Source organism: Canis lupus, chromosome 20, assembly GCF_011100685.1.
Source record: "Canis lupus familiaris isolate Mischka breed German Shepherd chromosome 20, alternate assembly UU_Cfam_GSD_1.0, whole genome shotgun sequence".
Classification (NCBI taxonomy): Eukaryota; Metazoa; Chordata; class Mammalia; order Carnivora; family Canidae; genus Canis; species Canis lupus.
The window spans coordinates 57763666-57784711 of NC_049241.1; the positions used below are offsets into that span (position 1 = coordinate 57763666).

Below are 21046 nucleotides of genomic sequence, written 5' to 3' on the forward strand. Positions count from 1 at the left end.
GAAAAGATGGCTGAAGAGTGGATGGATCTATGGTGCCAGGAGGCCCAGCCTCCTCCTCACGCACCACTGGCAGGAATGTGAAATGGGGCAGGTGCTGTCAAAAAGTTTGGCTGGGGACCCCTGGGTGGCTCAGTGGTTTAGTGCCTGCCTTTGGCCCAGGACGTGATCCTGGAGACCCAGGATTGAGTCCCACGTCAGGCTCCCTGCATGGAGCCTGCTTCTCCCTCTGCCTGTCTCATGAATAAATAAATAAAACCTTAAAAAAAAGGGTGGCTGTTTTAAAAATTAAATGCAGGGATGCCTGGGTGGCTCAGTGGGTTGAGCATCTGCCTTTGACTCAGGTCATGATCTCATGGTCTTGGTTTGGAGTCCCACAACCGGGCTCCCTGCTCAACGGGAGCTGCTTCTCCCTCTCCCTTTGCCTGCTGCTCCTCCTGCTTATGTGCTCTGTGTCAAATAAATAAAATCTTTGAAAATAAGATTTTATTCATGAGAGACACGGAGACAGAGGGAGAAGCAGGCTCTATGCCCAGAGCCCAATATGGGACCCCATCCCAGGACTCCAGGATCCCGCCCTGAGCCAAAGGCAGAGGCTCAACAGCTGAGCCCCCCAGGCGTCTTGAAAATAAAAATAAATTAAACATAGAATTAGCATGTGACCCAGCAATTCCACTTCGGGGTATGCAACCAAAGACTTGAAAGCAGGACCTGGGAGTGGTCCTGGGAATCCCTGACGCAGGAACCTTAATACTTTTTCCTTTATGTGTCTTTATGTGGTTTCACTGACAATAAGTGTATCTTTATAACTACAACTTTTAAGTTAAATAAAACCATTCAAGCTGGTAAAATGCAAGCCCAGCAGCGCCCAGCATTGCCCTCCACGAAGGTCAGCGTCCCGAAGTTCTGGGTTCTGGCCTCAACTCTGCAGAAGGGAATGCAGTGCCCCCAGCCAGCTTCGCACCGTGACAGCTCGGGCGCCCACCTGGCCGCTCTGCCCTTTATCTGTCAGACGGCAGGACGAGGACAGGTGGGGAACCCTGAGAAGCCCTGCACCTGAAGACCTGCAGCAGGCCGTCGAGCTTCACCTGTGCCCCACGCGCTGGTCCTGGGGGGCCGGGTCCCGCTGGGACCTGAGCTGGGGGGACACCTGCAGGGAAGACGCGGGGGTACGGCCGCCGCTCTGCGTCCCCCGGCGCCCGGACAGGAGGCTCCGCGGTCTCCGGGCACTGACCTCGGCTCCATCACCCCAAGTCCCGAGCACCTGCCCTGGGCCGGCGAGGGGAGGGGCTGAGGGGAAGCCGCCGGGCTCTCGCGGGCGCGGGGGGGAGGAAGGGCCCCGGGGCGTGCAGGGCGGCGGTCAACAACGCCTGCAGGCTGGGAGGCCGCGCGGCGGGACGGACGACGGCCCGGGACCGGGCGGCCACCTCGGGACCGTGCGGCGGCCGGCGGCTCGCGGAGCACAGTGCGCAGGCGCGGGGCGGGCGGGCAGGGGGCGGTGCTCCACTCCAGCCCCGCCCCCCAGCCCCGCGCTGATTGGAGCCGCCGCCGCGGGGCGGGGCTGGCGCCCACGGGGCGGGTCCCGCGCGGCGCCTGCGCAGTACGGGGCCCCGCGCGCGCGGGCGGGTGGGCGGAGCGCGGCCCCCCGAGCGGGGGCTGGCGAGCGCGGGGAGGGGGCCCAGAGGGCGGCAAAGCCGGCGCGTGCCCGGCTGGGGGCGGAGGGCGGGGGCCCGCGGGCCGGAACAGCCGCGGCAAGTGGCGGCGGCGGCGGCGACGGAGGCAGCTGAGGCGGCGGCGTCGAGCGGGGGTCCGGGCGGCGGCGGCGGCGGCGGCGGCGGCGGGCCGAGGAGCCGGGCGCGATGGAGCGGAAGAGGTGGGAGTGCCCGGCGCTCCCGCAGGGCTGGGAGAGGGAAGAAGTGCCCAGAAGGTCGGGGCTGTCGGCCGGCCACAGGGATGTCTTTTACTATAGGTGAATGAACGTGCCGGCCGGGCAGGGCCCCAACGGGCGCCTCCCAGCGGCCTCTGCGGCGGCCTGGGCGCCTCGACCCGGGCTGCGGCCTGGGCCCCGCGCGTGCGTCGTGCGTGCGTGCGTGCGTGCCGGCGCGCGGCGGCCCCGGGGAGTGCGCGTGCGTGCCCCTCCCCCCGCGGCCGCGTGGAGCGCCGAGCGGCGCGGGGCGGGCGGCGGCCTTTGTTCGGCGGCCGCGGCGGCCGGGCTGGCGGGGCGAGGGGCGCCGGGCGCGGGCCAGACGCCGCTGGGAGGCGGGGGTGGGGGCTGGGCTGTCCCTCGGTCGGCCGGGCGCGCGCAGCCCGGGGCGGGGGCGGGGGCGCGGAGGGCGGGGCGGCGGGGCCGCGTGTGCGGAGGGCCGGCTCGGCGCCCCCGGGCTGGAAGGAGGGCCGCCGCGGGCTGGGGGAGGCAGAAGCCGTGGGCGGCAGGCCGGCGGCCACCTGCTGCCTTCCTCCTCCCTCCCCTTTTCTTTCTGAATGCTGGAAGATGCTTTTGTTCCTGAGCCAGCTCTGGTGGCTCCCTCCCCCTTGCTGCACGATCCCGGGGCGCGTTCAGGTCGCTGGACCCCGTAAAGGGGGCCCCGGCCACGTGCTGGGCGCGGGCCGGTACTGGGGTGCTGCGCGTGCACCCCGCACTGGGGTCGCTCAGGGGCCTTGGCTGCAGGAGGGCGGTGAGCAGGAAAGGGAGGGCAGCTGTCAGGACCAGCGCGGGGCTGGCTTCCCCGAAGAGCAGCGGCCCTGCTGGGGCACCGAGGGAGCGGGCACTGCCCTTGTCTGCTGCGATGAAGCCTGCATCCCCGCGGCTCTGTCCCGCTGGGTCAGTGAGGAGGTGCGAGGCCCTCGTTTTCCACACGTGTCTAGGCGTAAGGCTGGAGCGGGTCTCTCTGGCTCTAGGTCTTTGTTAACTGAACAGTTGCCTCTGCAGCACCTGCCGCATGTCCTGGCCGTGGAGCTGGGAGTGGGACCCTGGGACTCCTGTAGTTACAGGTGGTGACATTCACAGAGAAGCACAGGGGTCTGTGAAGGCCAGTGATGGGGTGCTGGACTGAGGCTGGGGCAGGTCAAGGAGGGCCTTTCTGAAAGGGTGCCACTGAGCTGGGCCCTGGCAGTGGGGCTGAAGGGAGCTGTCCTGGCAGGGGCACCCCGTGCAGAGGCCGCAGGAGGCCGAGCCAAGGGCAGCATGGCCAGAGCACCTGGAGAACGTTGTTCCGCCTCTTGTCCCCATCTCTACGTGGGCCTCTCAGGGCCTCCGCCAAATGGGGCCTTCCTCTGAGTCCCTAGACCTGAGTATGGGGGTCTGGCAATGGGGAAAAGCTCCGAAGAGGCTGGACAGATGGAATTCCAGCTTTCTCGTGACTCCACTGAGAGGTGGGGCCTGAGGGGAGCGGGGAGGGCAGGTGGTGCGTGTGGGCTCTGTGTACATCAGCGACACCACTCCCAGGTCTGACCTGGGTGATCCACCGGGCAGGAGGGTGTCACCTGCCCTCCCAGTGGGTGGGAGGTTTGGGGGAATGTGACCTGGAACCCATGGTGTTGTCTAGAATGTGGATCTCTGCTGTCTCCACCTCCTGGAGCGCCTGCTGAACCAGCAACGGGGCAAGAGCATGGATGGATTTGCCTAATTCTCTTAAGGCAGAGGAAAGTAGAGCTTGAGGGCTTTGGGTCAAACAGACCTGGTTTGCAGTCCAAGCCTTGTCCCTTGGAATACTTGGGCCTTGGTTTCCTTCTCCAGCGAGTGGGGGAGGGAGTGTGTTCTTTGCAAGGTGACCCCACAAATGTTACCTGGGGCCGAATCATCAGGCTGCGGCCATGTGTTCTTTGTGAAAATAATCTCACCGTGATATTCTGTGTCCAGGCAGGAGGTTGAGGGTTTGTGGGAAGTTAGTACCCTGACCTCGGGGCTTGCTGTTTGGACAGGTACAAAGTAGGACTCCCCCAGGACATCTCATGTCAGAAGTGGAAACGCTTAGGAGAAGCAGGACCAGGAGAAGCAGGACGGACTCAGTGTCGGGGCCCATTGGGGCATCGCGGGCTCCGGGCCTCGTTCTTGTCGGTGCCCACTTACTGGTCCTGGCGACTGGCACAGCAGCCCTCCCTACAGACTAGAAGCCAGGCTGTGTTTCAGTCCTATACCCACATCCTGGCCTGAGGCTCGAGGCCAAATGGTGGCTCCTAGTCCCACAACCAGCCCCCGACATGCCAGCCACAGCCCCCATCCCCATGCCTGGAGCTCCTGGTCTGTGCCCTCCCAGTGAGGCCCTGCTCCCAGAGAGGCCGTCTTGCTCTTTGACTTCTATATGTGTGTCCAGGGTAGTGGTGGTTTTCAATAAAATCTTAGGGACGTTCTCCTGTGTCCATACTGAGCTGTGGATCTGTAGGACCGTTTTCAAAGCTTGAGATCTAGTCCACGTTCTGTCCAGTCCATCCTTTACAAGTGTACTGTCGAGTGGATTTCAGTCCTACAAAGTCGTGTGGCGGTCACCTCTAGTTCCAGAACATTCCATCACTCCCAAATGCCCCCCCCCCCCCCACAGCCCTTGGGATCTACTAATTCACTTTTTGTCTTGCTTTTGTTTTTTTTTTTTTTTTTTTTGATTTTATTTATTTATTCATGATAGTCACAGAGAGAGAGAGAGGCAGAGACACAGGCAGAGGGAGAAGCAGGCTCCATGCACCGGGAGCCCGACGTGGGACTCGATCCCGGGTCTCCAGGATCGTGCCCTGGGCCAAAGGCAGGCGCCAAACCGCTGCGCCACCCAGGGATCCCTTGTCTTGCTTTTGTAAAAAAAATAGTTTTTATTGAGATTAGGATTCATACTGAATACAGTTCATCCGTTTCAAGTGTACAGTTCAATAGTTTCTAGCATATTTGCAGGGGTGGCCACCTCCACGGTCAATTTTAGGATACTTTCCTCACCCCGAAACCGCCCCAGACCCTTAACTGTCAATGCCCCGTACCCCATGGCACGGTCCTAAACAGCCACTTACCCGCTCTAGTTCCTGTCCTCGTGTAGTGTGTGTGCGGGGTGGCGAGTGGAGGCAAAGAGACACTGGCGAGTTTTGTGGGTCCTCCTTCCTCTTTGCTGTCGTATTGGACCCCGGCTCCTGCCCGCCGACCCGGTGCGTAAGGCTCTGTGCGCACCAGCCAGTGCAGCGGGGGCCGGGGGGGAGCGAATCGCCCCGCAGAGTCCCTGGTGGCCTCAGAGTGGGGGTCGGGCTCTGTGTGGGGCGCCGGGTCCCGCGACTGGGTCCCGTGACTCGCTTGTCTTCACCCTGGCCCTGCCCGCAGGGTTGGGGGGATCCAGAGCTGAGTGCGGCTCGCCGCTGTTTGGGTCCTGACGCTGCAGGAGGGGGTTTCACTGTGGCTGGACCAGGTTCCACGCTGCCCTCTGTTGTCCCGAGTGGGGTTTGGGGACCAGACATGCCGTTGTTTGAGTGAGAGGCTCGTCTGAGAGGTTTTTCAGGGGAGATCAACAAAATCAAGCATCTCAGACAGAAGAGCCAGCAGCAGCGGAGTGACCTGAGTTGGTAGCTGCTCCGTGTCCGGAAATGCGCCAGGCCCCCCAGGCCCCCCCACAAGTGCTTTGTCACAGCCTGATGGAGACGTGATCCCCACGGCACACGGCTCACCCTCCTAAAGTGCACGAGTCAGTGGTTATTGTATCACAGAGCCCTACAACCATCACCAGGGCCAACCTCCAAACATTCCATGTCCCCAAAAGCAGCCCTGGCCCCATTAGCTGTCACCCTCGAGCCCCCTCCCCATCCATGGACGAGGCCGTCCTGGACATGTCGCACACATGGACTCTCGCCCTGTGGGGCCTGCTGTGTCCGGTTCCCTCCCTGAGCGTCGGGGCCTCGGGGTACGTCCCCGGGGCGGGTGGGGGGCGTCACTCCTGTTCACAGCCAAGGGACATGTCGGGGGGGGGGGGGGCGGGCGACACACTGTATATTTGCTCTCCCGCCAGTGGACACTTGGGGCTGTTTTTACCTCCTACCTTCTGTGAGCCTCTCGCTGCTCTGAACACCCGGCTGTATGTTTTGCACAAACATGTTCATTCTCTCAGGTAGATCCCGAGTGTGGGGTTGCTGTTCAGTCTGAGGAGCCACCTGCCTGTCGTCCGCAGTGGCTGCAGCAGTTGGTATTCCGGGTTAATGCCTGCTGGTCCTGTGCTGGTTCCTCCTAGTACAGCCTCCTTGACTCAGCACAGCAGCCCTGTGGGTTGGCATCACTGGTTTCCTAGAGAGGTGGGCGGCCTGTGCTGTCCACAAGGTGAGCAGGACGGCAGAGCTTCGTAGCCAGGTCTTCAGAACACCTGGTTTCCGATTTCCCAACAGGTCACACCTGAGCAGCTATTTGGGGTCTTAGCCCTGAATCTTAACATGAGATTTTACAGCCCCCACCCCAGGACACCCTAGTCCCCAACACGGCACCCACGAGGAGACTGTTGTTAGGGGCTCTCCCTCAAAACCTGCTATTCTGGGGTCTTTTCTCAAGAACACAGCCTAATTCTGTTTCTGGAACGTTCTGAGATGTCAGCTGGGCTCCCAGGGCTCCCGGGGCTGGGCCCCACCCTTCTGTAGTCAGGGCATTTACTCTGAAAGCTCATCCCTGCTCTCAGCCCCGGTGTCTGCCGGGGCCCCATCGGGAGGCCGCACTGGGAAGAGGGCAAGGGTTGGCCCAGCACGCCGTGCCTGCCCACCGCTGACCCCCTCTCCGTCCGCAGCCCCAGTGGGAAGAAGTTCCGGAGCAAGCCCCAGCTGGCACGGTACCTGGGGGGCTCCATGGACCTGAGTACCTTCGACTTCCGGACGGGCAAGATGCTCATGAGCAAGATGAACAGGAGCCGCCAGAGGGTCCGCTATGACTCCTCGAACCAGGTCAAGGTAAGCTCCGGGCCTCGGGCTCACTGCTCAGACCCGCTTCGGGGCCGCCTGGCTGGCGCAGTCGGTGGAACATGTGGTTCCCGATCTTGGGGCCCTGAGTTCAAGTCACATGTTGGGCATAGAGGTTACATTGAGAACAAAAACGCAGGCATTGACGGGGCAGCTGGATGGCAGTGAACGTCCGCAGTCGGGTCTTGTCCTGAGCTCGTGGTCCTGGTCCTGGGGTCGAGCGCCACGGCGGGCTCTGTGCTCCCTGAGGGATCTGCTGCTCGGCCCCTCCCCTTGCTGTGCGCTTTCTCTCTAAAATAAGTAGATTTTTTTTTTTTTTAAGATTTTATTTATTCATGAGAGACACAGAGAGAGAGAGAGGCAGAGACACAGGCAGAGGGAGAAGCAGGCTCCATGCAGGAGCCGGACATGGGACTCGATCCCGGATCTCCAGGATCACGCCCTGGGCCGAAGGTGGCACTAAACCGCTGAGCCACCCGGGCTGCCCAATAAGTAAATCTTTAAGAAAAACTGTAAGATGAAAAAACCCGCAACTCTAGTTTGGGGTAGAGAGCGAGGCTTCCACAATTAACGTTACTTGTCCTGGTGTTAGAGTTATAACTGTCTCTTGAAGGACATTTGGAAGTTACAGAAGAGTAGAAAGAGGGGAAAAAAATCCTCTTCACTTTGTCCCTGAGAGAGGCCATAGCCCTGCAGCTGGCCCCCAGCTGTGCCCGGTGTGTGCGCCTGTCGCACTCTCCCCGAGCCTGGCACAGCTGGCGTCCCTGCAGGGGCTGGAAAGCAGCACTTATGGAACACCCGGAGGCTCAGCGATGGAGCTGTGGCTCAGGCAGTGACCCCGGGGTCCCGGGATCGAGTCCCGCATCGGGGTCCCCGCAGGGAGCCTGCTTCTCCCTCTGCCTGTGTCTCTGCCTCTCTCTGTGTGTCTCTCATGAATAAATAAACTCTTTAAAAATGACAGAGAAAGCAGCACGTCTCCCACAGCCGATGGGCCACATGGGGGTGCCTGGTGACACTGTCTACCAGTCTGATGGATGTGCATCCAGGGGACTTTGGTCCTGGCTGCAGGACAGCACCAGCCAGGGCACTGTCTGGACTGTGCTCCATGGAGAGCAAGGAGCAGGAGGCAGGCACAGGGCAGGTGTGGTCCAGGACCCCACTGTGGCCCCAGAGCCGGGGTGCCTCCAGGTACGCTGTGACCAACAGACAGCGATCTTTTCCCCAAAGCTCAGAGGGGAGGGGTCTTGTCAGCTGCGTGGGAGAGCCCACGGAGGCCTCTGGGGCTGCAGTGCCAGCTTGCATGTCTCTGCAGGGCAAGCCCGACCTGAACACGGCCCTCCCCGTCAGACAGACGGCATCCATCTTCAAGCAGCCGGTGACCAAGATCACCAACCACCCCAGCAACAAGGTGAAGAGTGACCCCCAGAAGGCTGTGGAGCAGCCTCGGCAGGTGAGCCCATGTGCCCCCCCCCCACAAGGTCTTGGCGGGCAGGGGGGCGGTGGGGGCTTGGCTCTGCGGCAGTGGAAGCCCCCACCCTGGCCCCGCTCACCACACGCTTCCTCTCGCCACTGTTTGGGGGAGAGCTTGTGGTTTTGTGGGGCATGGTTCTGTAAGGTCACGCACATGGTGATTTGTAAGCTGCTGCTTAAAATCCAAGGATTATCTGTACCTTTGTGCATATTTACAAACGCCCAGCAGATAGCTGGTGTGCAGGTGCTGGCGGGGGCAGGAGGCTGTGGGAGCCGCTCACAGGGAGGCCCCTTGTCATTTCCACTCCCCTCGGTGGCATTTGGGTCATAGTCCTCTAGTAACCACTCAGACCTGAGCATCTGTCCCCGTGCTTCGGACCGTGCCTCTTCACACCCTGTCCCCAAGTCCTGTGGTGCCGTCCACGGGCGGAGCTCCTTGCACCCCCAGAGGCGCTGGGCCCCTTGCCTGCACAGGTGGTGCCTGTTGACGGTGCTGACCAGGTCCCTTTGCCTGCTGGGACCTCTGGGGGCCTCGAGCTCGTCCTCGTGGGAGGACGGTGGACTCCTCAAGTTTCAGAGCAAAGGGCGCTTTGCCTGCGTGGGATTGCGTCATGTTTTGGGAACCATAGACTGTCAGCACCGACGGCAGGGCTCACATCCTGGCTCGCGTGGCTCTGAGCTGGGAGGACAGGCCTGGGCGGAAATCCCGCTGGGTCCCACAGAACCCTCATTCCCAAGCAAGTAGCTCAGGCACGTCGGGGCAGAGGTCGTGCTGACACTGCTGTCCACGCGTGCATGGGCCCAGCTATTGGCGGGCCTGGCCAGGGCTGCTTGTTGTGGAGGCACGTCCGTCAGCCCCATCTGTGTGTCTGGTGGCAGCTTTTCTGGGAGAAGAAGCTGAGTGGCCTGAATGCCTTCGACATCGCTGAGGAGCTCGTGAAGACCATGGACCTCCCCAAAGGCCTGCAAGGTAACCCTGGGGTAGGAGGGGGCCAGGCGCAGGGGACCCGGTGGCCTCTGCAGCACGGGGAGCAACCCTAAATACCACGCCACGGGCCGAGCGCCGCGGCCCTGCTGGGGCCGGGCTGGGCAGCGGGGAAGGACAGGTATCTGGGAGCACAGGGGGGGCCACAGGTGTGGCACGGGGTGTCCTGAGGAGACCTGGCGTGTGTGGTTTTGCTCCCGCGCCGTATGCAACCACACCGTCCCTGAGAGGCGCAGCTTCTGCGTTTCTCACGAGCGGGCCTGAGTGCCTGTAGTGGGGGGTTTGGGAACAAGATCCCAGGCTAAGGAAGAAGGGCCTCAGGTGCCAGGTGGTGACCACCCTGCCCGCCCTGGTAGGCGTGGGACCTGGCTGCACAGATGAGACCCTGCTGTCGGCCATCGCCAGCGCCCTGCACACCAGCACCATGCCCATCACGGGGCAGCTGTCGGCCGCCGTGGAGAAGAACCCGGGGGTGTGGCTCAACACGGCCCAGCCCCTCTGCAAGGCCTTCATGGTGACCGACGAGGACATCAGGTATTGGCCCGCACATGCCCCCACGCCAGCCCTGCCCGTGGCCAGCATGCTTCCCACCCCCCCCACTCCCCGGTCTCCCCGCAATCACATTTCTCTACTGACGCTCTCCGGGGTTAGCCGCCGACGTAGCCCCAGCGAGGGCAGTTTTGAAAAGCACCGGCAGGAGCCTGCCAGTGTGTCTGGAGTTGAGGGCAGGCCAGGGGCTACCTGCAGAGGGAACGGGAATCACCCTTGCTCTTCAGGAATGTTCTTAGGAAGAGAAAGTGGCTCCTCACCGGTGTGGACAGGCTTGCAGTGTGGCCTGCCCGTCCTCAGGCACATGAGGCCTTCCAGGTGCCTGCCAGGGGGCTGCAGAGAGTGGTATGTGGAGCGGGGAGCACGGGGTGAGTGAGGGGTGGCACCAGACACGCCCCAGGCCCTGAATGCCAGTGCAGGTTTAGGCTGGACCCTGCGACTGGGGGCCTCAGGGGCTTCCCCGACGAGCCAGTGTCTAGGTGCAGGTGGGCTCGGGGCAGGAGGCGTCCATCTGCCAGAACCATCTGGAAGGGCATCCTGGTGAGGAGCTAGTTCAAGCTGACAGCAGGGCAAGGAGCATTTAGAAGCACCGGAAAGTGGAACACACGTCCTCTGGGGCTAAAGCATAAGCGCACAGCTGAGGTCAGGACAGTTAGGGGCTCTGTGGCCACTACACAGACTTGGGGCTGGAACCACAGCAGCCGTGGCCGGGAGGGGCTTACCCAGGGCGGAGGCGGGTGGGCTTCCCGTCTGGGCACCGGGGTGTGGAAGCCAGGTCGGTACAACACGGGAGCCCCACGCTCTGTGCGGTGAAGACCCGGAATAGCCCAGAGCCTCACGGAGGAGCTCGTCTCCAGGAGATGCAAAGTATAAGGAAAGAACACAACCATCTGGAAAGACTAGACGGATTTTTAAAACCAAGCAGAACTTCTAAAAATAGGAAAAGCCACAGAAAGGAGAAGCTCATGTCATGGGTTAGGTAGGGGATCTGGTCCTGTCTGGAGAGGAGACGGGTGGCTCGCAGTGTGGCAGCACAGCACGGGGGTGCGGAGTCTGGGGCCGGGGGGTCACAGAGTCTGCAGCCAGCGTTTGCCCAGACCCCGGGACAGACGCAGGTGCTGGTTCACCTTCAGGCAGGGTCTCGGCTGCAGGGCGGAAAGCTGAGGGTCTCAGCCTAGGCTGACCGCTTTCTAGGCGGCCAGAGCAGAGGGCAACCCCTGAGAAAGCTGCTCCATCTGCAGGGTCCTGTCACCCAGCAAGCCATTGTCCCATTTTTTTTTTCTAAGATTTTACTTACTCATGAGAGACACACACAGAGAGGCAGAGACCCAGGCGGAGGGAGCAGCCGGCTCCATGCAGGGAGCCCAATGTGGGACTCGATCCTGGGACCCAGGGTCACCGCTGAGCCCCTCAGGCGTCCCGTTGTCTACTTTCTCTTTGCAAACTCTGCTCAACCGACGGATTCACATGCATCTGTGCGCTGGGCCCAGGAGGAGAGCCGACGGGTGCGCCCGGGCGGGGGCTAATTGAATCGGTGCCCGCAGGGAGCACTGGGAGGGGCAGCAGCAGAGGGAGCCAGGGATGTGGGTCTGGGATCCGCTGGCAGAGGTGGAGCGTAGGACCCAGACCCTGAGCCAGAGGGCCACCAGCTAGGGCGGAGGACCGTCCCTCCTGTCCTGGCACCTGCTGTCCTGGAGGCGGGGACCGCGGGGACGAGCTCTGGCCAGCGCAGCCCGTGTGTCCCCAGGAAGCAGGAGGAGCTGGTACAGCAGGTGCGCAAGCGGCTGGAGGAGGCCCTGATGGCCGACATGCTGGCCCATGTGGAGGAGCTGGCCCGGGACGGTGAGGCGCCGCTGGACAAGACCGGTGCGGACGAGGATGATGAGGACGACGAGGACGAGGACGAGGACGAGCCCGACCAGGACCAGGAGATGGAGCATGTTTAGAGCAGGTGCTGGCTGGCTGGTGGTTTCAGGCCGCAGCTGGCGCTTGGACGGTGACCGTGGGGATGAGGGACATGCCCAGGGTCCTGGGGCCTGCGCCATGCAGGGTGGCGGCTGTGCCGGTCTCCCCGTCGGGGCACTGATGGCGCCCTCTCCCTGTCTTCCCAGAGGCCCCGGGGAGCCCTGCCTGCGGGGAGCCACTGCCAACTCCAGCTTTGCCACACTTGGACCAGGCTCTGTGGCCCAGCCCAGGAGGATGGCGGCCCCTCCTAGGCCTTCCCAGGCGTGTCCCCTCCCCCAGGTCCACGGAGGCACGGCTGGAGGACAGCCCCTGCCTGATGGGCCCCCACGTTTGCTCTTCTCTGAACGGCCTGGGTCCGGAAGTGCCAGTCGCCCCCGGGCCCCGCCTGCAGGAGGCCGTCCTCGGAGCCATCACTCCACACTGGACTCGGGACCGGCCTCGTCCCCACGGCCGCCTCATACAGGACAGCTGCCCCCAGGCGGCCTGTGAGGTCCCCCAGGGGCCGGAGGAGCTTTTTCTGGGACAGTCAAGCTGCGGGACGATATTCCAGGGTCGACACAGGAGCCCTCCAGGTGCAGGCTGGCTCCCCTGCGTGCCCCCAGCGGGCGAAGCCGTCGTGGCTCCGAGCGGCACACACCAGGCGTCCTTCAATAAAGCCGTGACGCCAGTGAGGCTGGACGTCCGCATGACTGCTTAGCCTTTGTGTGTGCTGCACGTGGACGCCAGTTCTGGCCTCCGTGCTGGGAAACCTCGCCGTCCCCACGCTCCCAGCCCTGCCTGAGGGGCAGCCAGCCCCCAGGACAGAGAACTCGCGGCTGACTTGCCCGGCGGGGCTCCAAGGCAGCTGCGCCGGCTGCCATCTGCGTCCCCCTCCCCCCGTGTCGCAGGGACAGTGACGCCCCTCGCTTGGGGCCAGAGCTGGCGCTGGGGCCGCGGCTCCTCGGAGCCCCCGGCCTGGGGTGTGTTGTGCGGCCCGGCAATTCCCGGTGCCCGGAGCCACGGCCCCTGGGAGCCCTGGGCACGGAGTCCGCGTGGAGTTCCTTCGTCCCGCGCCCTCCAGCCCCGAGTGCCTTGGGCGGGGCAGCCACCCTGTCCCCGCGCGGCCCCGACCCACAGCCTGAGACCGTCAGGCAGGACCCGGGTTGCTGCCTCGTGTGGCCGTCACCCTGGCCGGCCCGGAGGGTGGGCAGATGGCGGAGCCCCTGCGCCCCAGGACGCCGGCCCCGGCCGGCCGGCAGCATCCCGCTGGTCCAGTCAAAGCACAGCTCCTCGGGAGCCACCCCCAAGGCTGATGTTGTCCTGCCTCTCACGCAGGCTGCACCCGCTGAGGGAGCTGTGCCTGGGGCTGGCCCCTGCGTGGGCCTGAGGCCCGGAGCCCTGCTCAGCGGGCGGGACCGCGGGGCCCGGGAGGCACCCCGTCCTGCGGGCGACCGTTGAATAAAGCCATCTCGGTGAGTGTGGTCTGCAGCCTTGCTTCCTCCCGAGGACCCGAGCCTCTGTGTCGGGGGCCCCTGCCCGGCCCTGTGTGGCTCCGGGGGACCGGGAGGGCGGGCTCCGGGTCCCAGCTCCTCAGCGGAAAGAGCCAGTCTGGCCAAGGTTTCCAGAAGTGCCCTCAGCGCCCCCAGGGCCACCTGCTGCCCCGACTGGACCCAGCGGGCTCTGCGCCGGACACACCCACGTTGGCTCCAAAGACTGACGAGGGTCCATCTGGAGTCTGCAGTGGGGGCGCTGGCGGGATCTCACCCCTGCTGCCCCCTGCTCCACCACCGCCTGCCCTGCATCCACAAGCAGCAGAGGGTCCGCCCACCTGGGGTTGAGGCAGGTGGGTGCCCAGGGCCCTGGCCTGCTGCCTGGAGCGCCCTGCACTCCCCGACTCCCCCGTCGCACACGGTCACCCCACAGGCACCAGCCCCACCTGGGGGACCCAGCTCCCAGAAGGGGAACAGGCTCGGGAGCCACGGGAGGGGTGCCCCACTGGCTGAGAACTCCGGTCTCCCCGACTGCAGGCCCAGAGAGCCCTTGGGGGGCCATGGACCTCAGGACCTCAGATGCTAGGATGCTGTTAGGGTCCCAGCCCAAGGGTCCATCCGTGCCGTGGACCAGGGCAGTGGGCTGGTGTGAGGGTCCGATGCCCCCAGCCCCACAGCAGGGCCCTCCCCACCCGAGAGCTCATCCTGACCCTGAGCTGAGGCCACCTTTCCAAGGTTGTGGGTCCCCCAAATTCTCTCCTCCCCAGAGATCCCTGGTGGCAAGGGCAGAGGAGGGGTTCCGCGCAGCTTGGTCACCTGGCAGGTGCTGCTCCAACATCTCCCCCCTGCCACCTGCCGGGCCCCTCAATTCCGGAGCCATCAGCTCAGGGCTGTCCACACAGAGAACCAGCCCGCGTCTCCACCCGGTGCCCAGCCGCCCCCACCCTGAGGCAGGCTTTCGGAGCCATGTTGCACCCCGCTCCGCTGACCATCCTAGGGTGCCTCACCTGTGCGAGCCTCCCGGGGCCACTGCACGGGTCACCACCAACTTGGCTGTGGAAAACCACACGGGGCTGGTCACCCCCCATGTTCCCCGGGGCCCAAGGAGACCTGCTCCTGCCCCCCCCACTGCCTTCTGGGGCTCGCGGCCCCTCCTCCGTCCTCACTGCCAGCAGCGTGGGGTCTGCCCATCTCTGGGAGGCCCCCCGGGGACCCAGGGCCTTGACCAGGTCCCTCTGCTGCAGGAGGTGACACGTCCCAGCTCCCGGGACCAGGACGGGGATGTCTGTAGGGGACTCCGTGGCCATTACCCCGAAGGTTCCTCGTGTTTCCTGGCAGCACGCAGCCGCCGTGGCCTGGCCCCGCAGCCTCAGCCTTGAGCATCTCTGTTACCTCCAGGCCCCCCGCGGCCCCCCACGCCCCCCGGCCTCCCGTGCTGCCCCCTCAAGGGGAGTGAGCGTGAGCAGTTGCTACACAAGCTGGGGAACTGATCGAACTCGGGATCCACGTAGGTCGAGGAGGAAGGGGCCCTACAGGTGACCTGAGGTGGCAACACAGCAAAATAAATTGGGAGTTTGCTGGTCAAAACCTGGCCGGCCGGGCCAGGGCAGAGGGACCAGCTTGCTCAGCTTCTAGAACAGTCCAACGGGACGGCCCCCAGCCACACACGGCTGGTTCAGTTTGATTGGTTACAACTAACTAAACCCCCCCATTCCCTGCACACCTGGCTGGTGGCTCTTGAGCCACAGCACATGGAGAACATTCCGTCGCCCGAAGGCTCCGCGGCCCAGTACCATTCTAGAACAGGGGCTCCGAGCCTTTGCTGGGGAGAGGCCGCTGAGACGCTGCCCGTAGGATCAGCTAAGGCTTGCTCAAGACCCAAGGCGCTCGAAACGTGGAAATAACCCCAGGCTCTATCACACGTGTCCACACAGGACACTCGGCTGCGAGCAGCTGCCCCGGGTCGGACCCTGAGCCCACGACACCCGGGGGGACCCAGACACAGGAGGCGGCTGTGATTTTTTTTTTCCTCAAACGTGATGTTAATGTTCTGTCGACTTGCCAGGCTGCCCCCCCCACCCCCCCAGCTGGTAAGCATGAGTTCCGGGTGTGCCCGAGGCGGTGTCGGGAGAGGTGAGCATTTATCCGGCAGATGCAGCGAAGACACGTCCCGTCGACCGGGCCTCAGTCCACCCAGCTGGGGCCGAACGAGCTTCTCTGCCCCTGACCCAGCCGACCGTCCGCTCCTGCCCCTCCGGGCCTGTGGCCGCGGCCTGGATCCCACACAGGCCCTCCTGGGCCCCAGCTCGTGACGGAGGCCGTGGGCGTCCAGTCCCCTCGGCTCCCTGTGGAGATCTCTCCCTGGATCCCTCTGCCTCAGTTTCCCTGGGAAGCCAGAGTGTGCGACTCCACTTCTGTGAAAGGTCACGAGAGGCAAATCCACAGGGACAGAAATCGGGTTCGCGGGTGCCAGGGTTAGGGGGTGCGGGTGCAGCCAGCGGGGATGGGGTTTCTTGTTCGGATAATGACAGTGTCCTGACATCCCCAGTCGTGATGACTACACGGATTGTTGAATTTACTAAAAACCGCTGAACTGTCTGGAAGGGCAAACGTCGATGCGCCATAAACCACATCTCAATTTTACAAGCAAAAGGAGATTTCAGAGTGTCAGGGGACCTGAAGCGTGTGCAGCGACCCCAGCCAGTCAGGAAGGAGGCTGAGGGTCCCCACACGGCCGTGGGGGGGCAGCAGGCGGCCTGCAGCGCAGACGCACAACTGCTGGCTGGGAATCTCTTTTTTAAAAAAAAGGGGAAAAAAGACAAATCAACTTGGGCTGGGTTCAAGAAACCTGCCACAAGAGACAGCACAGGGCAAGTCGTCTGGGCGAAGCTCCAGAAGAGACAAGGGGTCCGCGGGGCCCACAGCCAGGGGCACAAGAGGCCGCCCTGGTACCCCGCCCCCGGGCCAGCAGAGCTGACCAATCAGTGTGACCCGCAAAGCAGCTGCGTTTTCTGCAACTGCGGTCACACTGGATGTGAACTAACCAGATTTCAAATAAAAACCTGGGCGGGGGGAAGGCGCGTGTCCTTGCGTGTAAATGATGTCTCTAACAACGCCCCCCCTTCCCCCCCCCCCCCCCCGTTCTCAGAAGGGGAGTCCGCCCCACGCCACACCCTCCGGAGCGACAAGGCTGAAAAGAGGACCGGTCCCCGCAAGGGAGCTTTGTGGCTTATGTTCTCGGGCAATTTTTCCCCTCGACTTCTTACTCTTTCAAACACGCCGTTGGAGGAGGAGGGCACCCCTGCCACCCCCAGGGCGCCCCGCTCCCTGTCACTGGGCATCCCCCCCGCCCCCCCCTCGCCCCCCCAAGGAGCTGGAGCTGTTTGAAAAAAAAAGCACATAGTTCAAAACAAAGAGGTCAAATAGCACTAAAACCCCCAGAGCCGACCCTCTGGGGGTGGGTTTTGCTGCTTCCTTTTGACATTTTCCTTCGCGCTTTTTATCCTTCTTGCTCCCCCTCCCCAGCCCCGAGCCCCCTCCCCGTGCGTCGACGAGCCCGTCCTGGACGTGTCACACACGTGGACTCTCACCCCGTGGGGCCTCCTGTCTCTGGTTCCGTCCCTGAGCGTCGTGGGCTTCGGGTCCGTCCCCGGGGCGGTGGGGGTGGGGGGTGCCGCGCTCCTGCTCATGTGGCCCAGGGATGTGCCCGTGTGCAGGGGACACGCTGTGTGTACCCGCTCACCCGCGGATGGACACTTGGGCCGTGTGTCCCTCCCGGCTGCCGTGAACACTGAAGATGGTTCTCAGTTCCCTGGTGCAGGCTGGGGGAGCCGCTGGGCGTGCTGTCCTGGCACCCTGCCTCCCCGGGGCTTTGTCGCCAGCGCCAGGCAGCTCCAGAGGGGGGTGCTGGTGAGGAGTCCTTCCGGGGTTCCCTTACGTCGTGATGGCTTGTCGGTAAAAGTAGAGAGAAGGTAAAGCTGACTTTACAGTTCTTAAAACCTAAAAACATATATTTTGGGGGACACCTGGGTGGCTCTGCGGTTCAGCATCTGCCTTCGGCTCAGGGCGTGACCCCAGGGTCCCGGGATCGAGTCCCACATGGGGCTCCCCGCAGGGAGTCTGCTTCTCCCTCTGCCTGTGTCTCTGCCTCTCTCAGGAATAAATAAAATCTTTGGGGATCCCTGGGTGGCTCAGCGGTTTAGCGCCTGCCTTTGGCCCAGGGTGGGATCCTGGAGCTCCGGGATCGAGTCCCGCATTGGGCTCCCCGCAGGGAGTCTGCTTCTTCCTCTGCCTGTGTCTCTGCCTCTCTCTCTCTCTCTCTCTATCGTGAATAAATAAAATCTTTTTTAAAAAAGGAATAAATAAAATCTTTAATGAAAATGTATTTTTTCTTATCGTGGAAGGGTCTGAAGTGCTGACCAGTGAAGCCCAAGCGCCAGCACCGGTGTCACGGAGGCCACTGGGGGCCCAGGCCACCTCCCAGCGCCGCCCCTGCGCTCCCGTGGGATCCCGACGCAGCCGGAGCTGCAGGAGCACCGTAACGGCCGTGCGCCCTGACCCTACCCGTGGGCTGGCACGAGGGGTAAGCGGCCTCGACCAGGGGACGGGCACCCGGGGCATCTCCCTGAAGACACTCCAGGTGTCCTGCCTGGGGAGGTACTGTGCGCTGCCCTGTGTCTCCCAAAAAGGCTCTCCTTGTCCCAACCGCTAAATCTGTGGGTGGGATCTTACTTGGACACAGGGTGCCTGCAGGTGTCATTAGTGAAGGTGAGGCCACGGGGGAGTGGGGTGGCCCTGAATCCACTGCTGCGGCCCTCACGAGCCATGTACACACAAACGCACATGGAGAAGCCGCCTGATTTGGGGGACAGATTGGGGTGACGCGTCCACAGCCAGGGGCGCTGAGGACAGCCAGCCGCGCAGGGCTGGAGAGGCAGGGAGGACCCTCCCTGGAGCCTTTGGGGAGCCCACGGCCCTCCACACCTTGACCTAGGACTTCTGGGCCCTCGACACAACACACTGGTGCTCGAAGCCATGGGGTCTGTGGTCATCCGCTCAGAGCACAGGAAAGAGCAGGAAGGCGGGAGGCGCTGGTGGCCGCGGGGGTCACGGAGCCGAGGCTGTGGCAGCACTGGGGAGGCTGGCGGACAGGCTGGGGGCCCAGGACACCCCCCGCAGACCGGCGCCCGGCTCGCCCCGCCTCCCACGGCCCACCCCTCGCTCCACGCAGGTGCCACCTCCTGTCTCCTACATTGTCCAGCGTGCACGCCGCGTGCAGGGCTGCGGCTTGCACGTCGAACAGGAGGGGTTTTTTATCCTTGAAGATTTTATTTGACAGAGAGCGAGCGAGAGCATGAGCCGGGGGGAGCGGCAGGACCCCGGGATCACCGACTCAGCCCCCCAGGCGCCCCTGAACGGACGTCTAAAGGGCGCCGGCTCGGGGCCCTTCCTGTCCACTCACACAAACACCCACCAGGTCAGCACTCGCACAGCCCGACTGTGTGGACGTGAAGACCCCGGAGCCCCGGGTCCCCCTCTTCTGACTCATCGGCTCGCACAACAGCGTCCTTCTGAAGCTGCCGGTAGTCTTTGCTCCCGCCGGCGAGCCCCACAGCCCCCCTGCACGCAGCCCAGCCCGCTCCCTCGCGCCCCTTCCCAGGGCTGCACCTGTGTCACTCACGGCCCCCTGGGTTTTGCTGGGGTGCGTCCTGCGGGACGCCAAGCTGGCTGGTGAGGACCTCGCCGGCCTGCACCGTCCTGATTCTTCGTCCCACTGGACGCAGACCTTGGCGTCAGCCATGGCTTTCCCCTGGATCCTAGGCCTTCCTTTCCTGACCCTCTGGAATGTGGCCCGGAAGCCCTTAGGGGGCCTTTATGGGGCCCTGGCCGCTCGCACGTCCTCCCAGGACAAGCTGTGGGGTCCGGCTGCCCCCTCCTGTCATTGCTCGGACAACTTGCCTCCGATTCCGCCGCGTCTCTGGGACCCACGGACTGTTCCTCTGGTTTCTCCCTTTTCTCCCAGGTCCCACTCATCTTGCCTGACTTTCTAGATTTCCTCAACGGGAATCTTCCAACTTCCTGCTGAAGTTAAAGACCCGCTATTGTGCTACCTCCCAAGCCCTGTCATTGCCTGTCCTCCATCACCTTCCGGTTGGCTGGATGCCTGCGGTGTGAGCAGAGTCCCCACGGCCCCCAGGTACCCTGGTGTCTCCAGGCGGCGGCCAGGAGCTGGGGGCAGCTTCCCCCACGCCACTCGGTTGTTTCTCCCCCATCAGTAGACACGTGTGCCCTCCCAAGCCCCCCCAGGGGGACATGTGTCTCTGGCCCAGAGCAGAAACTGGGAAGTAGAGAGGCAGGGGAGAGGGCATGAGCCACCCTGCACCCTGTCGTCTGGAGACCTCTCCACTGGGATTGCAATGGCCACTTGGACACATGGTGCCTGCAGGTGTCATTAGTGAAGGCGAGGCCACAGGGGAGCGGGGTGGCCCTGAATCCGCTGGCACGGCCCTCACGAGCCGTGTACACAGCCGCAGCCCTGCGGCTCGCCTTAAGGAACATAAATGTGGGTGCATAACCCCCAAGAGTGCATCCTGGGTCAGGTATGCACGCCAGTCTGTTCTGCACCTGTCACCGCCACACTTTCTCCTGTGGTCTCTTTCCGATGTCTCCCCAGCCCCTCCCACCCCCTTCTGTCCTACCCTCCCCCTCCTCCAGCTCAGCAGAAGGGCCACCCACCTGCTCCTCTGCGCTGGGTGGGGGCCAGGAAGGTGTGTCAGCTCGGGCCAAGACCTGGTCCCCAGAGATGGCTACAGGGGCAGTGCTGGTGGGGAGGGGGCCTGTGGCCTGGACGCGTCCTGCTGGGCCTGGGGCACCAGTGGACAGTGTGGGCCAGATGGGGACAAGGCCTGTGGCCGGGGGACAAGGAGCCGGAGCCGGCAGGCCAGCCCAGCGCTTGGCGCTTCCTGGGTGCCTCCAGGTCCTCCGGGAGCTTGGCCCACGGGGATGGGTGTAGACACAGTTCTGGCGAAGTAATTCACACTCATGCGTGTTCAGGGGCACAAGAGAGAAGCGCGGGACCCCGAGGGGGGCCCTCGGGCTGGAGGCGGCGTGGGCGGCCAGGAAGGACAACTTAGGGCGGGAGGGGCCCTCCTCGGAGGCACCTGTCGGGAAGTCTGGGGGTGGCGGCGACCCGGGGTGAGGGAGGCGGTGGGCGGGGGGGGGGGGGGGGGGGGGGGGGCTGCCGGCCGCTCCCGCTGCCACCTCCGGCCCAGCTCGACGGCAGGGCAGGTCCCCGGCCGGGGTCGCTGGGGCTCGGGCGGATGCTCGCAGCCCGCGGGTCGTGCAGGGGCCGCGGGGGCCCCGGGAAGCGCCGCCGCCCACGTGGCCGCCGCTCGGGCCCCGCCGCCCCCCGCGGGCGCCCCGGGTCAGGGCGTGCGGGCCGCGGGGGGGGGCGCCGGGGCGGGCGGGGGCGGGCGGGGGCGGGGCCCGCGGGCTCCTACCTGGGCCGCCCCGCCCCGCCCGCCACGTGACCGCGCCCCGCCCCGCGCGCCTGCGCCCTGCCGGCGCCCCATTGTTGGCCGCGCGCGCGTCACGGGGCGGGGCGGGGCGCGGAGGAGGGCGGCGGGCGGCGCGCGGGAGGGAAGCAGCGTCCGCGCCGCCGCCGCCGCCGCCGCCGCCGCCGCCGAGCCCGCCGCCGAGCAGCGAGAGGAGT

General features: G+C 64.2%; 1 protein-coding gene and 1 long non-coding RNA gene across 9 annotated transcripts; one reads left to right on the top strand and one right to left on the bottom strand.

Moving 5' to 3' along the window:
* The first annotated feature begins 1680 nt into the window (after positions 1-1680).
* MBD3 (methyl-CpG binding domain protein 3) lies at positions 1681-17891 on the top strand. Of its 7 annotated transcripts, none has more exons than XM_038567963.1 (8): positions 1753-1966; positions 6729-6888; positions 8210-8347; positions 9247-9337; positions 9709-9886; positions 11392-11406; positions 11649-11852; positions 12013-13321. In XM_038567963.1, exons 1-7 carry the CDS (start codon positions 1857-1859, stop codon positions 11845-11847), a joined length of 891 nt encoding a protein of 296 aa, XP_038423891.1. In that variant the 5' UTR covers positions 1753-1856; the 3' UTR covers positions 11848-11852; positions 12013-13321. The 7 variants fall into 7 exon arrangements, with proteins under 7 accessions (XP_038423895.1, XP_038423891.1, XP_038423892.1 ...); XM_038567966.1 differs by having other exon boundaries at positions 1766-1870; XM_038567965.1 differs by lacking the exon at positions 1753-1966 and adding an exon at positions 2400-2830.
* On the bottom strand, positions 15399-20317 carry LOC111091406. 2 transcript variants are annotated; one of them, XR_005375265.1, is made up of 3 exons: positions 20071-20317; positions 17078-17282; positions 15399-16127 (listed from the first exon to the last, which is right to left on the bottom strand). It is a non-coding gene; the product is annotated as an uncharacterized LOC111091406 (long non-coding RNA). The 2 variants fall into 2 exon arrangements; XR_005375264.1 differs by having other exon boundaries at positions 15404-15749; positions 16926-17282.
* Positions 20318-21046: the final 729 nt, after the last annotated feature.